The sequence below is a fragment of the Herpailurus yagouaroundi genome, unplaced genomic scaffold (assembly GCF_014898765.1).
Source record: "Herpailurus yagouaroundi ecotype Mexico unplaced genomic scaffold, PumYag 249, whole genome shotgun sequence".
Lineage (NCBI taxonomy): Eukaryota > Metazoa > Chordata > Mammalia > Carnivora > Felidae > Herpailurus > Herpailurus yagouaroundi.
The window spans coordinates 446,698-465,894 of record NW_024412466.1 but is presented as its reverse complement, the minus strand read 5'-3'; the positions used below and the strand labels follow the sequence as shown (position 1 = coordinate 465,894).

The 19,197-nt window shown below is 58.1% G+C and overlaps 1 protein-coding gene across 5 annotated transcripts in view; it reads left to right on the top strand.

Annotated features, from left to right (window-relative positions):
- The window catches only part of EXD3 (exonuclease 3'-5' domain containing 3), a 77,722-nt gene that overhangs the window by 39,011 nt on the left and 19,514 nt on the right, over positions 1-19,197 (top strand). For 4 of the 5 annotated variants that reach the window (XM_040460265.1, XM_040460269.1, XM_040460268.1 and 1 more), the window contains 10 exons: positions 1,515-1,612; positions 6,464-6,537; positions 6,646-6,684; positions 8,486-8,652; positions 9,177-9,300; positions 9,732-9,942; positions 10,038-10,147; positions 10,615-10,777; positions 10,859-11,025; positions 11,483-11,644. In XM_040460265.1, coding sequence (XP_040316199.1) covers positions 1,515-1,612; positions 6,464-6,537; positions 6,646-6,684; positions 8,486-8,652; positions 9,177-9,300; positions 9,732-9,942; positions 10,038-10,147; positions 10,615-10,777; positions 10,859-11,025; positions 11,483-11,644 — 1,315 coding nt within the window. Of the gene's footprint in view, positions 1-1,514; positions 1,613-6,463; positions 6,538-6,645; positions 6,685-8,485; positions 8,653-9,176; positions 9,301-9,731; positions 9,943-10,037; positions 10,148-10,614; positions 10,778-10,858; positions 11,026-11,482; positions 11,645-12,097; positions 12,452-19,197 lie in introns of those variants that run through there. The other variant, XM_040460266.1, reaches the window with a different exon arrangement.

The window sequence follows — 19,197 nt, the reverse complement described above, 5'->3', positions numbered from 1 at the left end:
TGAGGATATTGGTTTAAATCAATGATTTTTTAAAAATTTCCTGGGTCTTAAGACACCTGGGTGGCTCAGTCCAACTCTAGATCTCGGCTCAGGTCGTGATCTCACAGTTCATGACTTTGAGCCCCACATTGGGCTCTGTGCTGACAGCTTGGAGCCTGCTTGGGATTCCCTCCCTCCCTCCCTCCCGAGAGGGAGAGGGAGAGAGAGACAGAATAACAAGCAGGTTTGGCACCATCAGCACAGAGTCCGATGTGGGGCTTTAGCTCACGAACCGTGATCATGACGAGCTGAGATCCAGAGTCAGATGCTTAACCGACTGAGCCCCCAGGCGCCCCTATAAACGCTAGGTTTTAAAAAGTGCTCTGGCTGATAAACACAAGCATTTATTATTGTGTCTCTGCCCCAAAATGAAGACATTTTAAGAGCAGGAGAGGCAGCAACAGCAGGGGGTCCAAGAGCTGGTGGCAGGTGGTCAGGTAGAGCACTTAGGCTGGGAAGCTGACCTGTGGCCGCCAGGAGCATGTGGGGTCCAACGCAGAGCCCGAGGAGGGCCCTCAGCGGTCAGCCGGTCCTTGGGGACCCTGGGCCGAGGTGTCTGCAGAACACAGAACAGAACTCTTTGCAATCAAAAATTTAACAGCAAAGTGAAAAGCACAATAGAAGTTTGGAAGATAAATTTGAAGATGTCTTCGAAAAAGTACAAAACAGATAAACAGTATGAAAATCAGAGAGAAGAGGTTAAAAGAAAAAGTAGAGATCTTGTCAAGAAGGCCCGACATCCAAGTAACGGGAACCCCGGTCCCGAGGCACCCGGCTTAGCGGGTCTGCGGGGCGGCCTGCATGGGTGAGACGCACACTGCAGACCCCAGGAAGAGCAGGGATCAGGCGGGATTCCAGGAGCATCGCCTGCCCGGACCCCAAGGTCTCGGCTCAGCCGAACCCTCAAGCCGGCGCGGGGCAGAGCTCAAGCGCACACCAGCTCTAGCAACTTCTGCGGGTGTGTGCTGAGCTGTCAGCTGGGGGAGTGAGGAGGTGTGTCCACCGAGTTGTGGGCACAGGGCGAGGCAGGCGGGGGGCCTGGGTCAGCAACCTCAGCAGACAGGTATTAACCCTGAAGAGAACAGGAGGGTGTGGCCTGGCCACTGACAGTGTTCCGCCTGGTCATCTGGTCATGATATGGCAGACACGGTGTCCTGACCCTACGTAAGGGCTTGGATACCGTGTGGGGAGGGAGGCTGGAGAGCCTTCCGTGGTGAGATGTCCAGACCAAACTCCTAAAACTGAATAACCAAGAGATCCCGTACAAGTATGTCGCTTGTAAGCACAGAGACAAATACGAAACACGACAAAAGTGATGTGTGTGTCTGGTGTGCAGTGGGGCAGGGTGACAGGGTGACTGCTCTCTCCATAAACCTTGTAGAACTACCTGAGTTTTAAACTGTGCGTGTGTGACTTAGATGAAAACAAAAGTCTTAAAGCAGTGCCAGACAGGAGCTGTGTTTCTCTCCCTGCAGGCAGCACCCACAGGTGACCTCGAGGCTGGAGAGGCTGAGTCCCAGAGTGCTAAGTCGGCGGGTCCTGAGCCAGCTGGAGCGGCTGGGCCTGGACCCGGGTGAGTGCCGCCCCCACAACCTGTGCGCGCCCGGCGGATGCGGGGTTCAGGCTGACCAGGGTCCACCGACCTCCCTCCGCCTTCCTGCCGCCTGCCCATCGCAGGCCCCGGACAGAGCAGCAGCCTCAGACCCGCAAGCCCCTTTGCCCACCTGCCTAGACTCCTGGGAGGCGGGGCCTTGCTGCACCCCGCCCCCCCCGCCCCCGCCCCTTCTTGTCCGTTCTTGTCTTTTCGTCCAATGATGGCTGGTGGCCGTTCTAGCACACGTGAGGTGGTATCTCATCATAATTTGGAGTTTCATTTCCCTGATGATTAGTGGTACCTTGGACCATTTCATTCATTCAACACCTGTTTGGATGTCTTCTTTGGAAAACATCCATTGGGTTCCTCTGCTCGTTTTTAAATATGGTTATTTGGGATTTTTGGCTATTGAATTGCATGGGTTCCTTCTATATTTTGAACGTTAGCCTCTTGTCAGATGCGTGGTTTGCAAATATCTCCTTCCACTCTGTAGGTTGCCTCTTCATTCTGTCGACTGTTTCTTTGCTGTACAGAAGCTAATTTTTAGTTTGATGTAAGGCCACTTGTTGGTGGCTTTTGGCTTTTTGGCCCTCTTTGTTCGTTGCCCTCCCCAGCCCACCAAACTAGATTTTAAACCTTCTTGCTTCTTAAAATATTCCTCAAGTTTCAACATATATTAGTTCTATTATTGTCCAGCTTAAGATATTTTCTAATTTTTATTATAATTTTTTCTTTACCCATGGGCTAATTAGAAATATGGGGCGCCTGGGTGGTGCAGTCGGTTAAGCGTCCGACTTCAGCCAGGTCACGATCTCGCGGTCCGTGAGTTCGAGCCCCGCGTCGGGCTCTGGGTTGATGGCTCAGAGCCTGGAGCCTGTTTCCGATTCTGTGTCTCCCTCTCTCTCTGCCCCTCCCCCGTTCATGCTCTGTCTCTCTCTGTCCCAAAAATAAATAAACATTGAAAAAAAATTAAAAAAAAAAAAAGAAGAAATGTATTTCTTCTTCTGTTTTTAATGTTTATTTATTTATTTTTAATTTTTTTTAATGTTTATTTATTTTTGAGACAGAGAGAGACAGAGCATGAACAGGGGAGGGGCAGAGAGAGAGGGAGACACGGAATCTGAAACAGGCTCCAGGCTCTGAGCTGCCAGCACAGAGCCCGACGCAGGGCTCGAACTCATGGACTGCGAGATCGTGACCTGAGCCGAAGTCAGACGCTTAACCGACCAAGCCACCCAGGCGCCCCTAGTGTTTGTTTATTTTTGAGAGAGAGAGAGAGAGCTAGTAAGGGAGGGACAGAGAGAGAAGGAGACAGAGGATGTGTCCTGACAGCAGAGAGCAGGATGCAAGGCTCGAATTCACTCATGGTGAGATCGTGACCTGAGCCGAAGTCAGACACATAACTGACTGAGCCACCCGGGCGCCCCTAGAATTGTACTTCTTAATTTCAAAGCTATGTGGCACTTTTAGTTACCTTTCTAGTGTGGGCTCTTAATCTCATCATGATCAAAGATCATGCTTGGTATGATGTCAGTCCTTTGGGTTGAAATGTGTTGTTATGAAGAAATCTAATTTCTTTTCTCTGAAAGGAATCTCTCTCTCTCTCTCTCTCTCTGTGTCTCCTCTGTCTTTGATGTTCTGCAGTCTCACTGTGAGGAGAGTGGTTATAGATCTCTTTGTATTTATCTGGCTTGGTTTTTGTTGGGCTTTTTAAATCTGTGGATTGCTGTCTTCACTTGGTTCTGGAAAATTGTAAGTCACCATGTCCTCAGATGTTGCTGTTGGTTCTCCGGCCCCGTGTGTGATCTTGTCACCCTGCCTTCCCTGCGGTGTTACTGTCCTGTGTCTCGCTCATGATGAGCTCGGGCAACTCTTGCTCTTTTCCGCATCACTAATTTTCTCCTCTGTGTCCAAAAAACTACAAAACACTGCATTTTGATCGTTGTACCTGTGGCTCCAGAAGTCATACTTTGGTTCTTTTCCAGATCTGCTCTTCCGCTTTGTGTGGTTTCTTGGTACTGGAACATATTTCCAGTTTTGTCTTTTTTCCCTTCGAATGTCTTGCTCACAGGTGTCTTATGGTCTGTGTCCAAGTTTCAGCCCCATCTCTGGTCAGCATCTGGTTTCTGTCTCAGTCACCTGCAGGCTTCTCTGTCCTCACACCCTTGAGAAAGTATGCAGATCTCCTGGCCCTGGACAAAGGTGCCTCCGGAAGGCAGTGTTGCCTCCAGAAAGGAGGGCGATACTAGGGGCTTTTGCAGACGGAAGCACATCACCAAGCGGTTTTGATGTGTGATTGTCCACGGCCCCCCAGGTGACACTAGGTGAAGAGATGGGAGGACCAAGAAGTGGTCGCCTGGAGGCTGGTGGTGCGGTCAGTCTGGGTCAGTTAGGGACAAAGAGCTGCTGGCTGTGCTGACGGTAGCTGGGGGGCCTCTGCCCGAAGCAGCCGAGGCAGGTCTAGGAGGACCGGCCGGCTGCTGGGACCCCTGGGGCGCCAGGGGACACAGCCCTAGGAAGGAGCCACCCTCAGGCTGCAGAAGAAGACCAAAAGAAGGGCTGTAGGTGCCGAAGCCCCAAGGAGGGTCCCGGCAGCACAGACCCCTGGGGGTGCTGGGGTCTGAGGGACCGGGAGGTCTGGGGTGCAGTTGCAGGACTGGAGCGCTAAGGAGTGGACCCCCCATGGGGATCCCCGTCCCTGGCAGGGGGGCCTCTGAGGTCACCTGCATGCCTGTCCTGGGCGCTGTGTCGGGGAGCCCTGCTGGCATCCCTCAGGGTGCACACGGGGTGAGGGACATGGGCCCGAGAGGCTCTCAGCACGGAATCACTCACAGGGTCGATGCTGGCTGCTGTGGGGGGCCGCGCCTGCCGCCTCGGCAGAGGCTCTCCCCACCCGGGACTCAGGCCCGTGTGGGGCAGGGCGGGGGTGGGGCGTGAGGCCCACAGGGCCGGGGTGGCGGGCAGGCTGTGTGGGAGACCACAGCTGGGTCTGAGGTGCAGGACTTCCCCCCCGCCCCCCCCCCAGCAGCCCTGCCATGACATTCACTGGCCCACAGGGCCCACACTTCTGGGTCGGGTCGTGGCCACAGTGGGCCCAGGGCTTGGGGCCAGAGGGGTCTTTGGGGTCTTGGACCAGCCTTAGCCTGGCGCCCCCCGCAGTTCAGGATGTGCCCCCCTTGGAGGTCTGTCCCCTCCCCACAGGTCTCAGCTGAATCTGGCACTGGAACAGGTTAGGTGCCTAGGCACCCCTACATAGTGGGGACTCCCCCCGACTATGTGCCGAGTCACATAGTCACACACAGTGGGGGGCCGCTGGACAAGAGGGCGGGGTAGACAAGCCAGTGCTTTCCGTGGGCGCCTCGCTCGTTGGCCTGCTGGGGGCAGGGAGGACAGACCCCCTCCGGGTCTCCTGTTCCGCATGACTGCCCGCTGCCAGGCCCCATCTGCTGCTTCCCCAGCGGGGTCTGTCTTAGCCAGGAGGCCTCAGGGTCACAGCTGCGGTCACGGTCCCTTTGCCCCTCTGCAGTCCATCCGCGTGTCCACCGTCACAGCTGTGGCCTCCACAGGACCGACCCCATGTCCTCCGTGGGCTGACGTTAGACGCAGAAGGAGGGTCGGGGACTTCTGTTTGCCTCTCCAGCCTGAGCTCCCCACTAGCCCACCCCTCCCCAGGCCTGGGTCCCGGGTGGAGCCCCCCAAGGTGTCCTTGCGCGGATGAACCGGCAGGCTGCAGTGTGCGTCGTATTTGGGTTTTGTGGTATCTGCAGGTGCTCAGGGGTGTGGCAGGCGGTTGGGCCTGGCTCAGCTGTGCCCGCCCCTTTAAGGGTTTGTGCTGCGTCTGGACCAGCCAGTCAGCCCAGGCTGCACCAGAATCTATCTGTGGACACGATACCCGATACCGTATCCACAAGGCTTTTGGACAAAGTTTCCCACCGGCAAAATGATGCTTCAAATTGTGTAAATGTCGGAAAAGCCAGTCTCTGTCTGCAGATGCCTCTGCAAGGACACATGGTTACTTTGTGTCCTGACAGAGCCTGCAGAAATTCACTTCTTTGCTTCTTTCCTTGAGTAGCTCACTCATTCGTCCCCCACCCCCCCTTCCTCAGGCCTTGTCCACCTCACTCGGAAGGGTTGTCCCAGGTTCCTTAGCAGCCTCCTGGGGTCTGGAACCCTCACAGCCTGGGCAGGAAGGAGGAGGTGGTGCCCCGTCACCTGTCTGAGGAGTCGCTGGCCCTCCCTTGCAGGCCCCAACCTCTGGGCAGCACTGACCTCCGCTGTGGTTGGACAGCGACCCTGTAACAGGGCGCTCCCCAGTGCTGGGAGTGGGGTGCTGCGGGCGCAACCACACTTCCGGAGGGTGCAGGGCCCTGAGAAGGCCAGGCCGCCACTGGGAGGGGCAGGGTTCTGTGGGCAGCATCCCCTGCGCACTGCCAGGCTTCGAGGACAGCTGGCCCCAAGAGGGAGAACCAGCATCAGAAGGCGGGGCGGGTGGATGGGTGGGTGGGAGGGGGCCCTTCCTGGGCCCCTGCGGGCTCTGAACAAAATGTGGAAGTAAGGCCAACAAGTAAGCATCAGTTTGTAAACAGGTGAGCAAGATGGCCCCTTCCTCACATTCTGGTGGGAGAAGGACACGAAGGAAAAGAAGCCTGGAGAGATGGGGCTCCTGTCCCTCAGAGCCCCTGATGCAGAGGGTCTGGGAGACCCCAAACGAGGCTCAAGGCTGGGAGGGCACCTGTGGGGACAGTGAAGGGTGGAGGGGAGCGGGCAGAAGCCCCCTACACACTGGCCCCCGGCCCCTGCCCTGCCCTGAGCTCTGTGCTTTTTCAACAGCTCTGTGTCCCAACGCTGCCACTCAGCAGCGCCTGGCCGCCCTGCGCTACCTGTGCTACAAGCGGTTTGTGGAGGTGCGTGTGCCCTGGTTACCGCCCTGAGCCAGGGGGTGGGGGGAGCTCTCCCGCCCCAGCTTCTAGAGCTGCAACTAGAAAAGGTTATCTTGATGCTTACTTTTACAGAGAAGTATGTCTCAGGAGAACTGGGTGGACCACGTGCAGGTGAGTCCAGGGGCCCTGGAAGCCTCTGGAAGGGTCTGGAAGGCTCTGGAAGCCCTGTGCAGGGTGGGCATTCACTGGAGACCTGGGCAAGGACTAGAGGGGCACGTGACCCTGAGAGGCTATGTGCACACGTATGGACTAGGCATGTGGTGTGTAGGCCCACACACCGGGTCAGCTCTTCCGATGTCCAGGCAGGGCCGGAAGCAGATGGTGCAGGGACGGGGCTTCTCCCCGCCCGGCACAGACCCCACACCTTGATGAGAAACCAGACACAGGGACTCACGCCTGCCCACCCCTGTCAGAAGCTGGGGTGCCAGAGGCAGCTGCTGAGGGGGACCCCGCCAGGTGAGGCAGGGCCAGAGCGGCTGGGGGTCCTGGAGCCCCTTTTAGCTGGTGGAGCATGGAGCTGCCAGGCAATGGAGGAGGTCAGGTTTGCTGGAGATTCCACTTGTGCACCGAGAGAATATTCCAGACCATCCTTGAGTGCTGTGCTTGCACACAGCTCTGTGCCCCCTGAGGCCTTGTGAGGAATGAGCCCCCAACTGCCCAATGGGGTGATACAAGGGCCACTCCTGGCCCAGGGGGCTACAGAGCCCACCAGGACAGCAGCCTAGACAGGACCATGTAGCGGCCTGGGTCCTTCAGGCCCGAGCTGGAAGTGTGGGTCATCATGGGCACAGCGCTGTCCCCAGCCCTGGGCGAAGCAGCCTTGGAAGAAGGTAGGGGGTGTGGGGTCCCAGATGCAGCACAGGAGCAACGCACCAGTTAGTGGGGTGGGGGGGGGGCCTTCCTTCCTTGATGAATGGTCTAGCATCTGGTGTTCTGAGTGGCATCCAGTGGGGGGCAGCGCTGAGCCACCCCTGCAGTGATGGGTGTGTGGGGTGGGCGGTGAGTCACCAGAGAGGAACGTGGACCCCCGGGAAGGCCCGGAAGGCTGGTCCCCCCTGGGTGCCAAGGCCGAGGCAGCCGGAAGGGCAGCGGACATCCTGAAGAATGTGGAGGGGTTTCCACATATTGTCGTCCACGTGGGAACCCGCGGCCTGCGGGAAGCGGATGGCCTGAGGCTGCTGGGGGGACAGAGCTGTCTGGGAGGGGCCCTGCCTGTCAGCCGGCAGAGGCTCCTTGAGGAGCACAGAGGCCTCAGGGGCTAGAGATCCAGAGAGTGAGAGGCTCAGACTCTGGGGAGGGTGGGGTGCCTGGGCCTTGCCCTGGGTGCCCCGAGGCTGAGCGGACTTGGGTGGGCTGCCCGTGGGCTACCTGAGTCCTGTGCTCCTGTGCTGGGCACTGGTGTGGGAGAGGCCGCCTCGGGAGGCCCCGGAGCATCATTACCCCTCTGAGGGCCGCCCGTCCGTGTCCACTGTCTGGACCATGGATTCAGGGGTGTCCCATGGCCCTCCTTCCCCTGAGCATGTTGGCCAGCCCAAGGGTGGAGGCAAGGATGCCCGAGGGGCAGACTTGGACAGCCGCAGGGTCAGGAGCAGAACCCACCAGGCAAGGGTGGAGACAATGTTCTAGAAAGACAGTACCGGTGTCAGGTTGGGGGGGCAGGACCGGTGAGGAGGTGCTGGTGATAGCAGCAGGGTGGGACCGGGCATTGGAGATGGGGAGACGGACGCAGGGAGCCAGGCCGGGCTGCGGACACAGGACGGTGACCCTCCAGCCTGACCGTGTGGAAGGTCCTCGACAGCTCCCTCGGCACAGAGCCTTGGGGTCTGCGGGGGCAGGTCTGGGCCTGGTGCGGGACTGTCTGCACCCCCTGGGGGCAGAGCCGGGCAGCACGGCCCATCCCATCTGTCCCCAGGGCCTGGTGGGCCGGGAAGAGTGGCCCCAAGAGATGGTAGTGCGGCTGCTGGCCTCCCCCGGCAACGAGGCCGTGGCCGCGCAGTGCGCCCTGGGCCTCTCAGTGCCCGAGGAGCAGCTGCCAGCCACGGTGGCTGCCGAGCTCCGCCGGCTCGAACTCCAGGAGAGGTGAGCACCCCCAGGCTCGGGAGGCTGGTGAGCGGAGCATGCCCTGGGGCCCCCACCCCTTGGGAAGTGATCCCATGACTCACATATGCCAGCACTTTGGGAGTGAGACCAGAAAAGCAAGGAGGGGCACAGGCCCCTGTTCCCAGAACGAGACACGCACAGAGCAGATGAGCCAGGAGTCCGCACCCCTCCGCACCGGCCTCAGGCCCTGGGGCCGGAGCCCGCAACCAGGCCCCACACCCCCAAGGGCCTGAGGAAGCGGCAGTCTGTTGGCTGGGGGGGGGGGGGGGGGGGGGCGGGGGGACAGAGGCAGGTGGGCAAGGCAGAGAGAGCAGCTGTGTGGGAGGAGGGGCACAGGCGGGCACACCGCAAAGACCCCCCCAGACGCCAGCGGCCCTCGTAGCCCCCCTTCCTGTCTGAGGTCTACTCTGGGCCCGGCCAGGCCAGGAGGTGCTGGGGTGGGGTGGGGTGCGGCCCCAGGGGCCCAGAGCGGGGGGTGGGTGCCACTGCTCCGCTTCTTCTAGGGTGGCCAGGGCGCCTTTGGAGGACAGGAAGGGTGATTATTACCAGCTGCCCATCGCCAGGGAGGACATCCACTTCCTGGCCTCTTGGGAGGACTTGGCCAGGCATGAGGAGGCGTTGCTGCAGGTGGGTGGCCAGCTCTGGGGCTCTGTCCACACCGTGGACCCCCAGGCTTGGCTGTCCTTCCCACCCGCCCCAGACACCCCTGCAGAGCAGGGCACCCATACCAGCCCATTTGGAAGACCCTGGGCCCAAAACACAAGCATGAGACACTGGCCCCTCACCTGCAGCAGCTCCAGACCTACCCTGTGGCCGGGCCCTCGGCCTGGTTGCCAGGTTCCTTTGACCCCTTCTGTGTGGAATGGCGGGCAAGCCAGGGGCCAGGCGCGGCCCCGGTCATGTGGGAGCTCCCAGGGCTGGTCAGCCCTCCCAACAGAGGCTGCCTTACCTGGACCTCACACTCAGGGGGGGCCCGGCTAGCTGCACCCTCCCAGCCCTCAGCCACAGCCCTGCAGCCCCAGCGGGCCTCACCTGCTCATAGCAGCCCCTCTCCGCAGCCCGGCCAGGTGGTCGGGGTAGACGTGGAGTGGAGACCCTCGTTTGGCACGGGGGGCCGGCCCCAGGCATCAGTCATGCAGTTGGCAGTGGAGGGCCGCGTGTTCCTGCTGGACCTGCCTGTGCTCTCGCGGCCAGCGGGAGGGCAGGTGTCGAAGGCCTTCTCCAGGCTGGTGTCCCGGCTTCTCTCGGACCCCTCCATCACGAAACTGGGTGAGCAAAGCCCCTGCCCGCCGAGGGGGAGGGTGCTGGGGCAAGGCCCCGGCCCCTTCCTCGGGTGCCTGTCATGCTGACGGCCCTCCTTGCAGGTTATGGGCTGGCGGGGGACCTTCGGAGCCTGGGTGCTTCCTGCCCGGCCCTGGCACACGTGGAGAAGCAGCTGTGGGGCGGCCTGGACCTGCTGCGGGTGCACAGGCAGGTCCGCTCGAGGGGGGCAGGGGGGCCCTCCTTTCTCTGCTGAGCCGCCTGCACAGCCATGCCCTGCGCCAGCTGGGGGTCTTCACCATGGGCTGGCGGGTGTCTGTGTGCCAGGATGAGCTCATGACCTCAGAGCACCTTTGTGTTGGCCACAGGTCACCAGGCCCTGCCGAGGAGGGAGAGTCACCATGTGTCCCCACACTTTCCCCAGAACCAGCCCTGCTTTGGGCCCCTCTGAGTTCTCAGCACATGCCCTTGGGGGCTAAGATGTCATCCCCAGAGATGACCTGGGGGGGCCCCCCCCCCCCCCCCCCCGCGCAGCCTGCCTTGGCCATCCACGCCCTCCCTTCCATGCACTGGCGGCTCTGGAGGGCGAGGGCCTTCCCCAGGGCAGGGCCGCCTGGCACCGTGGTGGCCATCCTTCCTCCCGCACAGGCCGCTCACCCCTGAGGGGCTCTGTCTTGGCAGATGCGGGTGGTGAACATGCCAGCTGGAGGCACGTATGAGGCCAGGGGGCTGCGGGGCCTCAGCCTCCTGGTGCGGCAGGTCCTGGGCAAGCCCCTCGACAAGACGCAGCAGCTCTCTAACTGGGATCGGCGGCCGCTGAGCGAGGGGCAGCTGGTTTACGCAGGTGCACACCCCTACTTCCCCCACACCCCACACCCCTGTGCCCCCCACACTGGAGGCTGAGGCCGACCCATGCCAACCCCAGCTGCTGACGCCTACTGCCTGCTGGAGGTGCACCAGGCGCTGAGCAGAGAGCCTGCCAGCTTCTCCCTGTCTGAAGACCTGGCCAGGAGCCTGCAGCCAGGGTGCAGTGAGAGACCCGGGGCCCGGGAGCCGCCCCGCCTGCAGGAGGCCTCAGCCCTGCCTTGGCAGGTGGGTGAAGCCCCCCGGGACCCCTTCAGAAGAGTTCTCAGGGAGGAGGACCAGACGGGGAAGGAGGCCTGGGAGGGGAGCAGAGCCCCGTCAGCGTCCTGGAGGAGGGGGGTTCCCATCGCTCTCCTGTCAGCGGGCTTGACGCGCTCCCACCAAGGTCCAGGGCGGTGCCTCGCGTGAACCGTGTGGCTCCCGAGCCCCGAGCCCCGCTGCATCGTACACAGAGCCCCCACCCCAGGAAACGTGTGGAGGCCCTGCCTGGGCCCGGTGCGAGCGATCTCGCATCATTTTGTTAATGTGTCCGTCTGCTGTGTTCTGCGTGGAGGCCATACTGCTCGCGATTCTCTTTCTAAAGGCTGAGAAAGAGCTGGCCACTCGGCCCGCAGGGCTCTCACTCCCCACAGAGTCCAGGGCGGGGCAGGGGCGCCGCCGGCCTCTGAGCAGGGCCGTGTTGCAGGTGCCTGTGGCCGAGCGCGAGGACGCCGCTCCAGAGGTCCCGGTCAGGGCCTTCCGCGTGGTGTGCGACAACATGCTGCAGGGGCTGGCAAGGAGCCTCCGCTGCTTGGGCGCGGACGTGCGCGTGCTGGGCACCAACGAGGACCACCGAAGGGCAGCTGAGGTGAGCGTGGCGGGGCTTCGTGCCCACCCAGCTGGGGCTCGGGGCCCCTCTCTCCCCCTCTCCGCTGGGAGCAGGGGCTGTGTCTCAAGCTGCTGTGGTGCCCCTGCTGCACAGACCCAGCCCCGGGGCAGAGGGCAGGGCTTCCCTGGCCTGTCAGGGACACTGTCTCCAAGGACAGCGATGTTTGTGGCTGCCGGGCACCTGGGGTCTGCCGGCGGGAGCCCTCTCAGCTCCTGCAGGAGTGGGCCTGACCCAGGCAGACCCCGGTGGTCTCGCCCCCACCTCCACCCCGTTGTCCTGTGGCCCCTGGAAACACCACACGGGAAGGAGCTCCGCTCTCAGCTGTGGCAGGAGCCTGCCTGTGAGGACACCAGCCCCCGGGGCCGTGGAGAAATCCTGAGCTGGGGTCTTGGAATTCAGGGGCTTGTACTTGGATGGAAATCTTTTCCACAGGTTCATGGTGATAAAACTCAACACACAACTCACCCATCAGAGCGTACAGTTCAGTGGCTTTTTGTACATCCACAGTGTTGTGGGACCAGCACCACAACTGTCACCCCCCCCCCCCAGCCCCACCCCTGGCCCCTGGCCATCCCGTGTCTGTTCCCAGGGGGCGGGGAGGCTGTTCTGGAGTCTGGCTGCGCTCACTCGGCACGTTTTCCGGGTTCATCTATGTTCTTGTATGTGCCGTTGCTTCCTTCCTTTCTACGACCAAATAGTGTGCTGTTGTGTGAATGGATGGTCACCTGGGCTGCTCCCGGCCACGCTGCTGTAGGGGAGCCAAACATGGCTGTAATGTAGTCTTCCGTGAATCGTGGTTTCTTTTGTGCCTTTGCAAACGTCCTTCTGGGAACGGGTCCCCAGGCTCACTGGATGGCTGGCTGCAGCACGGAGCCCGTGGCGGCCCTGAGACGTCAGAGCACTGGGATCTGTCTGTGGCCCGGGAGCCCCAGAGCAAGCAGCCACCGTGGTTGCCTGTATGTCACGTACTGGGTCCGGGCAGGGCCGGCCATTCGTGGCTCAGCCCCCCGACACATCCAGCACTTGTGGGTGGCTATTCTTGGTGTCACCCCCCTCCCCCCACAATGAGGAAGCTGAGGCCAAAAGAATGGAGCCTGCCCCAGGCTGCCTGCCCCTGCCGTTCGTGAGGGGTTGGTGGCGCTCTCCCCCATCTCTGGCCCCTCATCGGCCACTTCTCCCAGGGGCCTGTCCTGGCATTGGCCCTGGCCACCGTCCCTGTAGAAAACACCTGTTTCCCAGCTACGGCTGCTTTTAGCCTGTGGGGTGCCAAGACCAAGGTGGCCAGCCTGGCTTCTCGGGGACTCCAGACCAGACGTCATCGGTCAAGGAATTCATGAGCCAGGGGGGCGGTGTCTTCCCACCAGCCCCCAGAGAGCGTGTGATCGCCAGCAAATGGGAGACGGGGTTTGGCTCCCGTGTTCCTTAAACACCCCTGTTATACCTGTGCTTTTTTATATTGTGTGACAAAAGGGATTTAAAGATGTAATTTTTTTTTTTAAGTTTTTTTTTTTTTCAACTTTTATTTATTTTTTTGGGGGGGACAGAGAGAGACAGAGCATGAATGGGGGAGGGGCAGAGAGAGAGGAAGACACAGAATCGGAAACAGGCTCCAGGCTCTGAGCCATCAGCCCAGAGCCTGACGCGGGGCTCGAACTCACGGACCGCGAGATCGTGACCTGGCTGAAGTCGGACGCTTAACCGACTGCGCCACCCAGGCGCCCCTAAAGATGTAATTTACTAATCAACTTGCAATCAGTCCGTAATCAAGAGAGTATTTCGAATCACTCAGGTGGGCCCAGCATCATCACATGAGCCCTTCAGAGCAGAAACAGGAGGCAGGAGTCGGAGTCAAGGCACAGGGTGGTGTTGCCCGGTGGGTCTGCCCCCGCCCCCAGAGCCCGGCCGCAACCCAGCTTCTGCAGAGTGGTGCTTGGGGGAAACCTTCCGACGGCACAATAGAGGGAGCGCAGGTCCTGGTGGCAGAGCGTGTGGCGCTGCCGGAACAGACGGATGGACGGACGTGGAAGGAGCTTGGCAATCAAGGGCAGTTTGGGGCACCGGGGGAGAAGCCTGGCCGGCCTTGGTGGACCGCAGGTAGAAGACGTTGAAGGTCACGAGACAGTGCTGCTGGGCCGGCCGGGGATGGGATTCAGACCTAAAAACGCACCAACTTCAGTTGAGAGGAGATGCCCGGCCCACCCTGGCGAAGGCGGCATTTGTGGGTGGTCCTTCTCCGCGGTGCAAACCTGTGGACGGAGGTGTGAGCCAGACCCGGACCCTGCCCTGGTGTCGTACTTGCCGTGGACTCGTGTCAGCCATCCAGTTTCCAAAGTCCCTTTGACTCATTTCTGCCCAGCAGGCCTTTTGATCAAAGCTGTGACTGGATTCTGCATTTTCAGGGCCTCCAGAGTAGGAAGCTTCGCGCCCTTTTGCTTGTCTGCTGCCAGAAACGCTCTGGGAGGTGATGGTCTCGCGGGGGCAGGGCCTCGGGCACTTTCCAGAGAGAGCTGCTGGGTCCCTTGGCTGCTCTCCGTCCGTCCTCCTCTGTGGACCTTTCCGGACCGTGTGTTTCCTCATCAGAACTCCCACGAGGGAACTGTGTGTTCCGTATGCGGGCAGTTGTCCTCGAGGTCCCGCCTCCTGTACCGCTCATCTCGTGTGCTGCTAGTGCACGGACAAGCTCCTTCTTGGAGGGAAACGAGGCTCTGCTGCTGAGGGCCCTGGGGCACGAGGGGCGTCCTCCCTGCAGGCAGGCGGGGTGCTTGCAGAGAACGGGGCGCCGTGTCCTGCGCTGGTCAGGCAGGCCCCCAGACCTGAGGCCCCCACGCAGGTGCTCAGGGCACATCCCGGGGCCTCCTGCTGCTGCTCGTCAAGTGGGAGAGGACAGGGTCAGCTGGGCGAAGGTCTCTTCAGCAAAGAGAAGCCAGACTGGGTGACGGGGTCGGGGGGGGGGGTGGGCTTCTCAGTCTGGTGGGACCGTGGAAGATGCTAAAATCAAGTGATTGATTTCCAAAGGGTGGCCGAGGGGAAGCCAGGTGCCATGGAGAAGAGGTCAGAGTTTGAGTTCACAAAAGGCTATGGAGGGCCGTGAGGGCATGAGGGTGCCCACCAAGCCCGAGTCCTCAGGGATGGACTTCCCTCGGCAGAAGCCGGAATTTGAGGAGAAAGTCACCCACCGGTGACAGCTCTGGGCTGTGCCTGTGGTGTCCTGCCGCCATGACCCGCCCCCGATGGGCCACCCGGTGGACTTCAGGTGCACCTGGCCAGCCACATGAGCGAGAGCCAGTTCCTTGTTTATGCCTCCGACTGGTGCTGCTTCTCCGGGCGACCGTAGCTCCTACAGACGCTGGTGCCAGATGTGGTTCCAGAGCACAGCCTTCAGGAGGGGTCCTCTGAGTGGGGTCCGGGGTTTCCAACTCGGTGCTCTAATCTGACGACCTTAAAAGGCAGTGTCTCCCACAGGAGACAGGTCGCTGGGAATCCGTGGCATCACGTGGCAAAAGGCCCTCAAAATCTTGCCTGCCCTGGATATCCTTACCAAATACCTACGGAAGAAGAGACTGGTGAACGCCTCAGGACGTTTTAGTCAAAGTAACCAGCGCGTGGAATCAGCCAGACAAAGTGGCGAAGGGAAGGAGTGGGCGTGGACCTCACACCTCGTGTTCACAGCCCGCACGGGGGACTGCAGAGCTTCCGTATCTGCCCAGGAGAAGCCGCAGGCCTGAGATCGCGGGACAGCAGAGCCAGGGTCTGCGCCTCTGGACGGGCAAGTGGGAACAAGCCAAGTTCACCACTGGCACCAAGCTGTCCTCGCCCGTCCTGTCGGTGTGAAGACCTGTATCGTGTATTTTAATTCGCCGATCTCTGGTTACCGACCAAGCTGTGTTCACCAGCTGCTGCCGCCTCCAGCTCTATGACGTGCTCGGTGAGGAAGTCGGTGGAGCGGGCCTGACGCCGTCCTTCGAGAGGCCCCTGCAGAAGCGCTTGGCCGGCAAACCGTTCCCTCGCTGATACGGCACTTTCCTGAAATGCTGAAGGTGGCTCACCGTGCCTGCAGCGTCCACACAGCGTGTGTTCTCTGTGGACCCTCCCGCCCCCCGTCTCTCTGGGAGTCGGCAGTTTGGGCGTAGGCCAGGCCGAGGTGCCCGTGTACCCGGCCCCAGTACAGCCCCTGCGGCTTTGCCTGACAGCCGGCTCTCCCTGCCGCGTGCCCCTGCTGCTGGGTGCACCCCGTTCCTCTAGCCCCTCGCCCGTGTGCCTTTTCACGTGTTCGTTTTGCTTCGTATCCTTGCCCCAGAACCAGTCTTTGCCATTAACGAGAACACATACGGGTCCTTCTAGTGAGCCAGTGAGCCTGGGGGGTTTGGGGACCCTGCCCTGGAAAGGTCTCCCCTGTCTCCATCCCTCTGGCTTTGCTCTTCACCTTGGCAGGAGGTGGGGTGAGCCCAGCCGCCCGGGTAAAGCCTGGAACTGCACTGACGGCCGGTCAGGTGAGGGGAGGGAGGCGGCCTCCCACCTCTCTGCTCCGGCCCTCTCCACTAAGCCCCACTGCCTCGCTCCGCAGAGCTCACCCAGGAACTTGGCGGTTTTGCCAAGAATCGATCTCACACCCAGAAGCCTGCTGAAAGTCTCCTCAGTTCTGCTGAGCCGGCAGTCAGGTCTCGGGGCCGCCTGCGGACCCACCGCCTACGGACAGCTGTCCTTCCTCCCTCTCCAATCCTTTCAGCCTCAGCTTCTGCCCTCTTCCTATCCTGCGCTCACTTGCGCAGAAGCCGTAGCCTCTTTGCCCCGCGCCCTCCAAAGCCCAGGGGCTGTTTCAGCACGAAGCCGATGCCCGGCTGCCCTCCCGTCACGACGGAGATGGGGAGCTGCCGAAAGCTGCCTCTGCCGCAACTGAGATAACCTCCGTGGTTGGACCTGCCTTGGCCCAGCTTGTGACCCTTTCCTATACCGCTGGCCTTGGTTTGAAGGTCTTATGTGGGAAGTGTGGGTCCCCCCAGGAACACGTCTGACACAGCCCTGCTCCTTTCATCACTCTCTTTTCTGGCCTCGTAAACACGTGGAGGCGTTTTCTCTCTTTCTGCAACTCGGAGTCATATTTGAATTCTCTTCTCCTCCAATGTTGGCTGACTTCCTGCGAGGCTTCCGGGCCTGGCATGTTAGGGGAAGGGGTTTCTAGAGCTGATTCTTTCTTAGTTAATAATTATAGGACTGTTTAGCCGTCTGCATCTTCTCGGGTCACTTTTGGTAATTAATCTTTTTCTGGAACGTGTGCCTCCCGCCCCGTGTCCCAGAACCACACCGTCGTTGGTGTTCTCTGCGTGAGTCCCGCCGTGTCTGCAGCACTCACGCTTCCGGTCTCACCGTCGGGCACTCGCGCTCCTCCGTTTCTCTCGATCTTACAGAGATTTGTTAACTTAATAAGCCTTTTCAAAGTACTGGTATCTGGTTTGTTGATCCTTTCTATCTCATTCTTGTTTTCTGTCTCATTAACTTCTTATCTTTATAGTTTCCTTCCTTTTGCTTTCTTGGGGTTACTTCCAAGTGGGGTGCTCCTTAGCTCCTTAACTTTCAGCCTTTTGAATTTGATGATGTAAACATTCAAGACCATAAATTTTTTCTTGAAGTACCGTTTCCACTGCATTCCATCAGTTTCGATCTGTAGTACTTTTCTCATTCTATAGTTGTAATAATTTTTGAGTGCCTGTTACAATTACTTATTTGACTCAAGGGTTCTCTAGAAAACTATTTTCTAATTTCAGAAAGCTTGGAGTTTTAGAGCTTTTTAGTTCTCTTTTTAAAATGGATTTCTAACCTAACTGAATAGTAATCAAGGAGCATCGTCTATATAGTGCTAATTTAGATGTTTGTGAAGACTTGCCTTATATAGCCAAGTAGACAATCTTTTTAATCAATGTTCCATGTGGGTTTTTGTTTTTAATGTTTTTTTTAACATTTATTCATTTTTGAGAGAGAGAACAGAGCATGAGCCAGGGAGGGGCAGAGAGAGAGGGAGACACAGAATCAGTCTCCAGGCTCTGAGCTGTCAGCACAGAGCCCGACACGGGACCCTAACTCACTGACCGTGAGATCATGACCTGAGCCAAAGTCCGACACTCAACTGACTGAGCCACCCAGGCGCCCCCCATGTGGGTTTTAAAAGGATACATATTCTCCTCTAATCATGCTCATTTCTCTCTCTCTCTCTCTCTCTCTCTCTCATACATACACATAGTCAGTAGATCAAACTGAATTAATGTATTTCTCAAATCATCTGTACCTCAATTATTTTTCTGCCTAATTCTCTGTACTGAAGTCTCCTATGATGGTGGGTTCATCAAATTCTTCTTGTAGTTGTGTCAGCATTTGCTTTATATGTTTTTAAATTATGTTATTAGGTGCATATGCATATAATTTTTAGACTTCTTACATCTTCTTGTTTGAAATCTTTTACAATTATTACCTAATAATAAACCTCTTTGGCTCTACTAATGCTCTTTGCCATAAAGTCTATTTTAACTAATATTGACGTCATTTCTCCAGTATTCTTTGGTTAGTATTTGTATATCATTCCTAGTCCTTTTACTTTCAACCTTCCTTTACTCTTGTAGACTAGGTGTATTATATGTGTTTCTTATAAGAAGCTTCTAGCTAAATGTGAAAAAAAAAAATCTAGTCTGACAATCTTTGCTTTTTAAATTATTAGGTTAGTCTGTGTGCGTTTAATGTAATTGCTAATACCCTTTGGGTTCAGTTGTGCTCCCCTAACTTCTGTTTTCTGTTGCTTCTACTTCTGTTCTTTTTTCCCTTTGTTTCTTAACATTCTTTTAGCTTTTCACCCTTGTTCTACTTTTCTATTAGTTTGAAAGTTATAAATTCCATTTCTTATTTATTTGGGGGGGGGGATGCAGAGAGAGGAGAGAGAGAATCCTAAGCAGGCTCCACGATGTCGGCGCAGAGCCCAAGTTGGGGATCCAAGTCACGAACCGTGAGATCGTGACCTGAGCCAAAGTCACAAGTCAGATGCTCACCAACGGAGCCACCCAGGTGCCCCTATAAGTTGTATTTCTGTTCTTTTAGAGATTATGCTAGAAATGTTAACATTTATATCTGAGTTAACGTTGTCTAGCGTAAAAGTTAATACGAGGATCTTCGATCAAGTCGGTTTTCTCCCTCCCAACTTACCTGTTGTTATTTTCCAATATTTTAACACAATGTGGTTTTTCTTGATTCCACTAATTAGACGTCGTATTTGTGTATTTGATGGCTTGTAGAGTTTATGCTGTGTGCATGTGCCCTTGTACAACAGAACTTGCTCCAAGAAAAAGCAAGCTCTTTCTTGCTAAAAGAACTTCTTTTACTACATCATTTCACTGGGGCTATTTTTCCCTGAAAAATCTCTATGTCCTCTCTCCTGAAAGAGAGTGTTCTGGGTTTATAACTATAGTTTGACAAACTTTGAAAATAGCCCACTGTTTTTTGGTGTCCATCGTTGCTGTTGAGATGTTTGTCATCAGTACTTTGTCATTTCT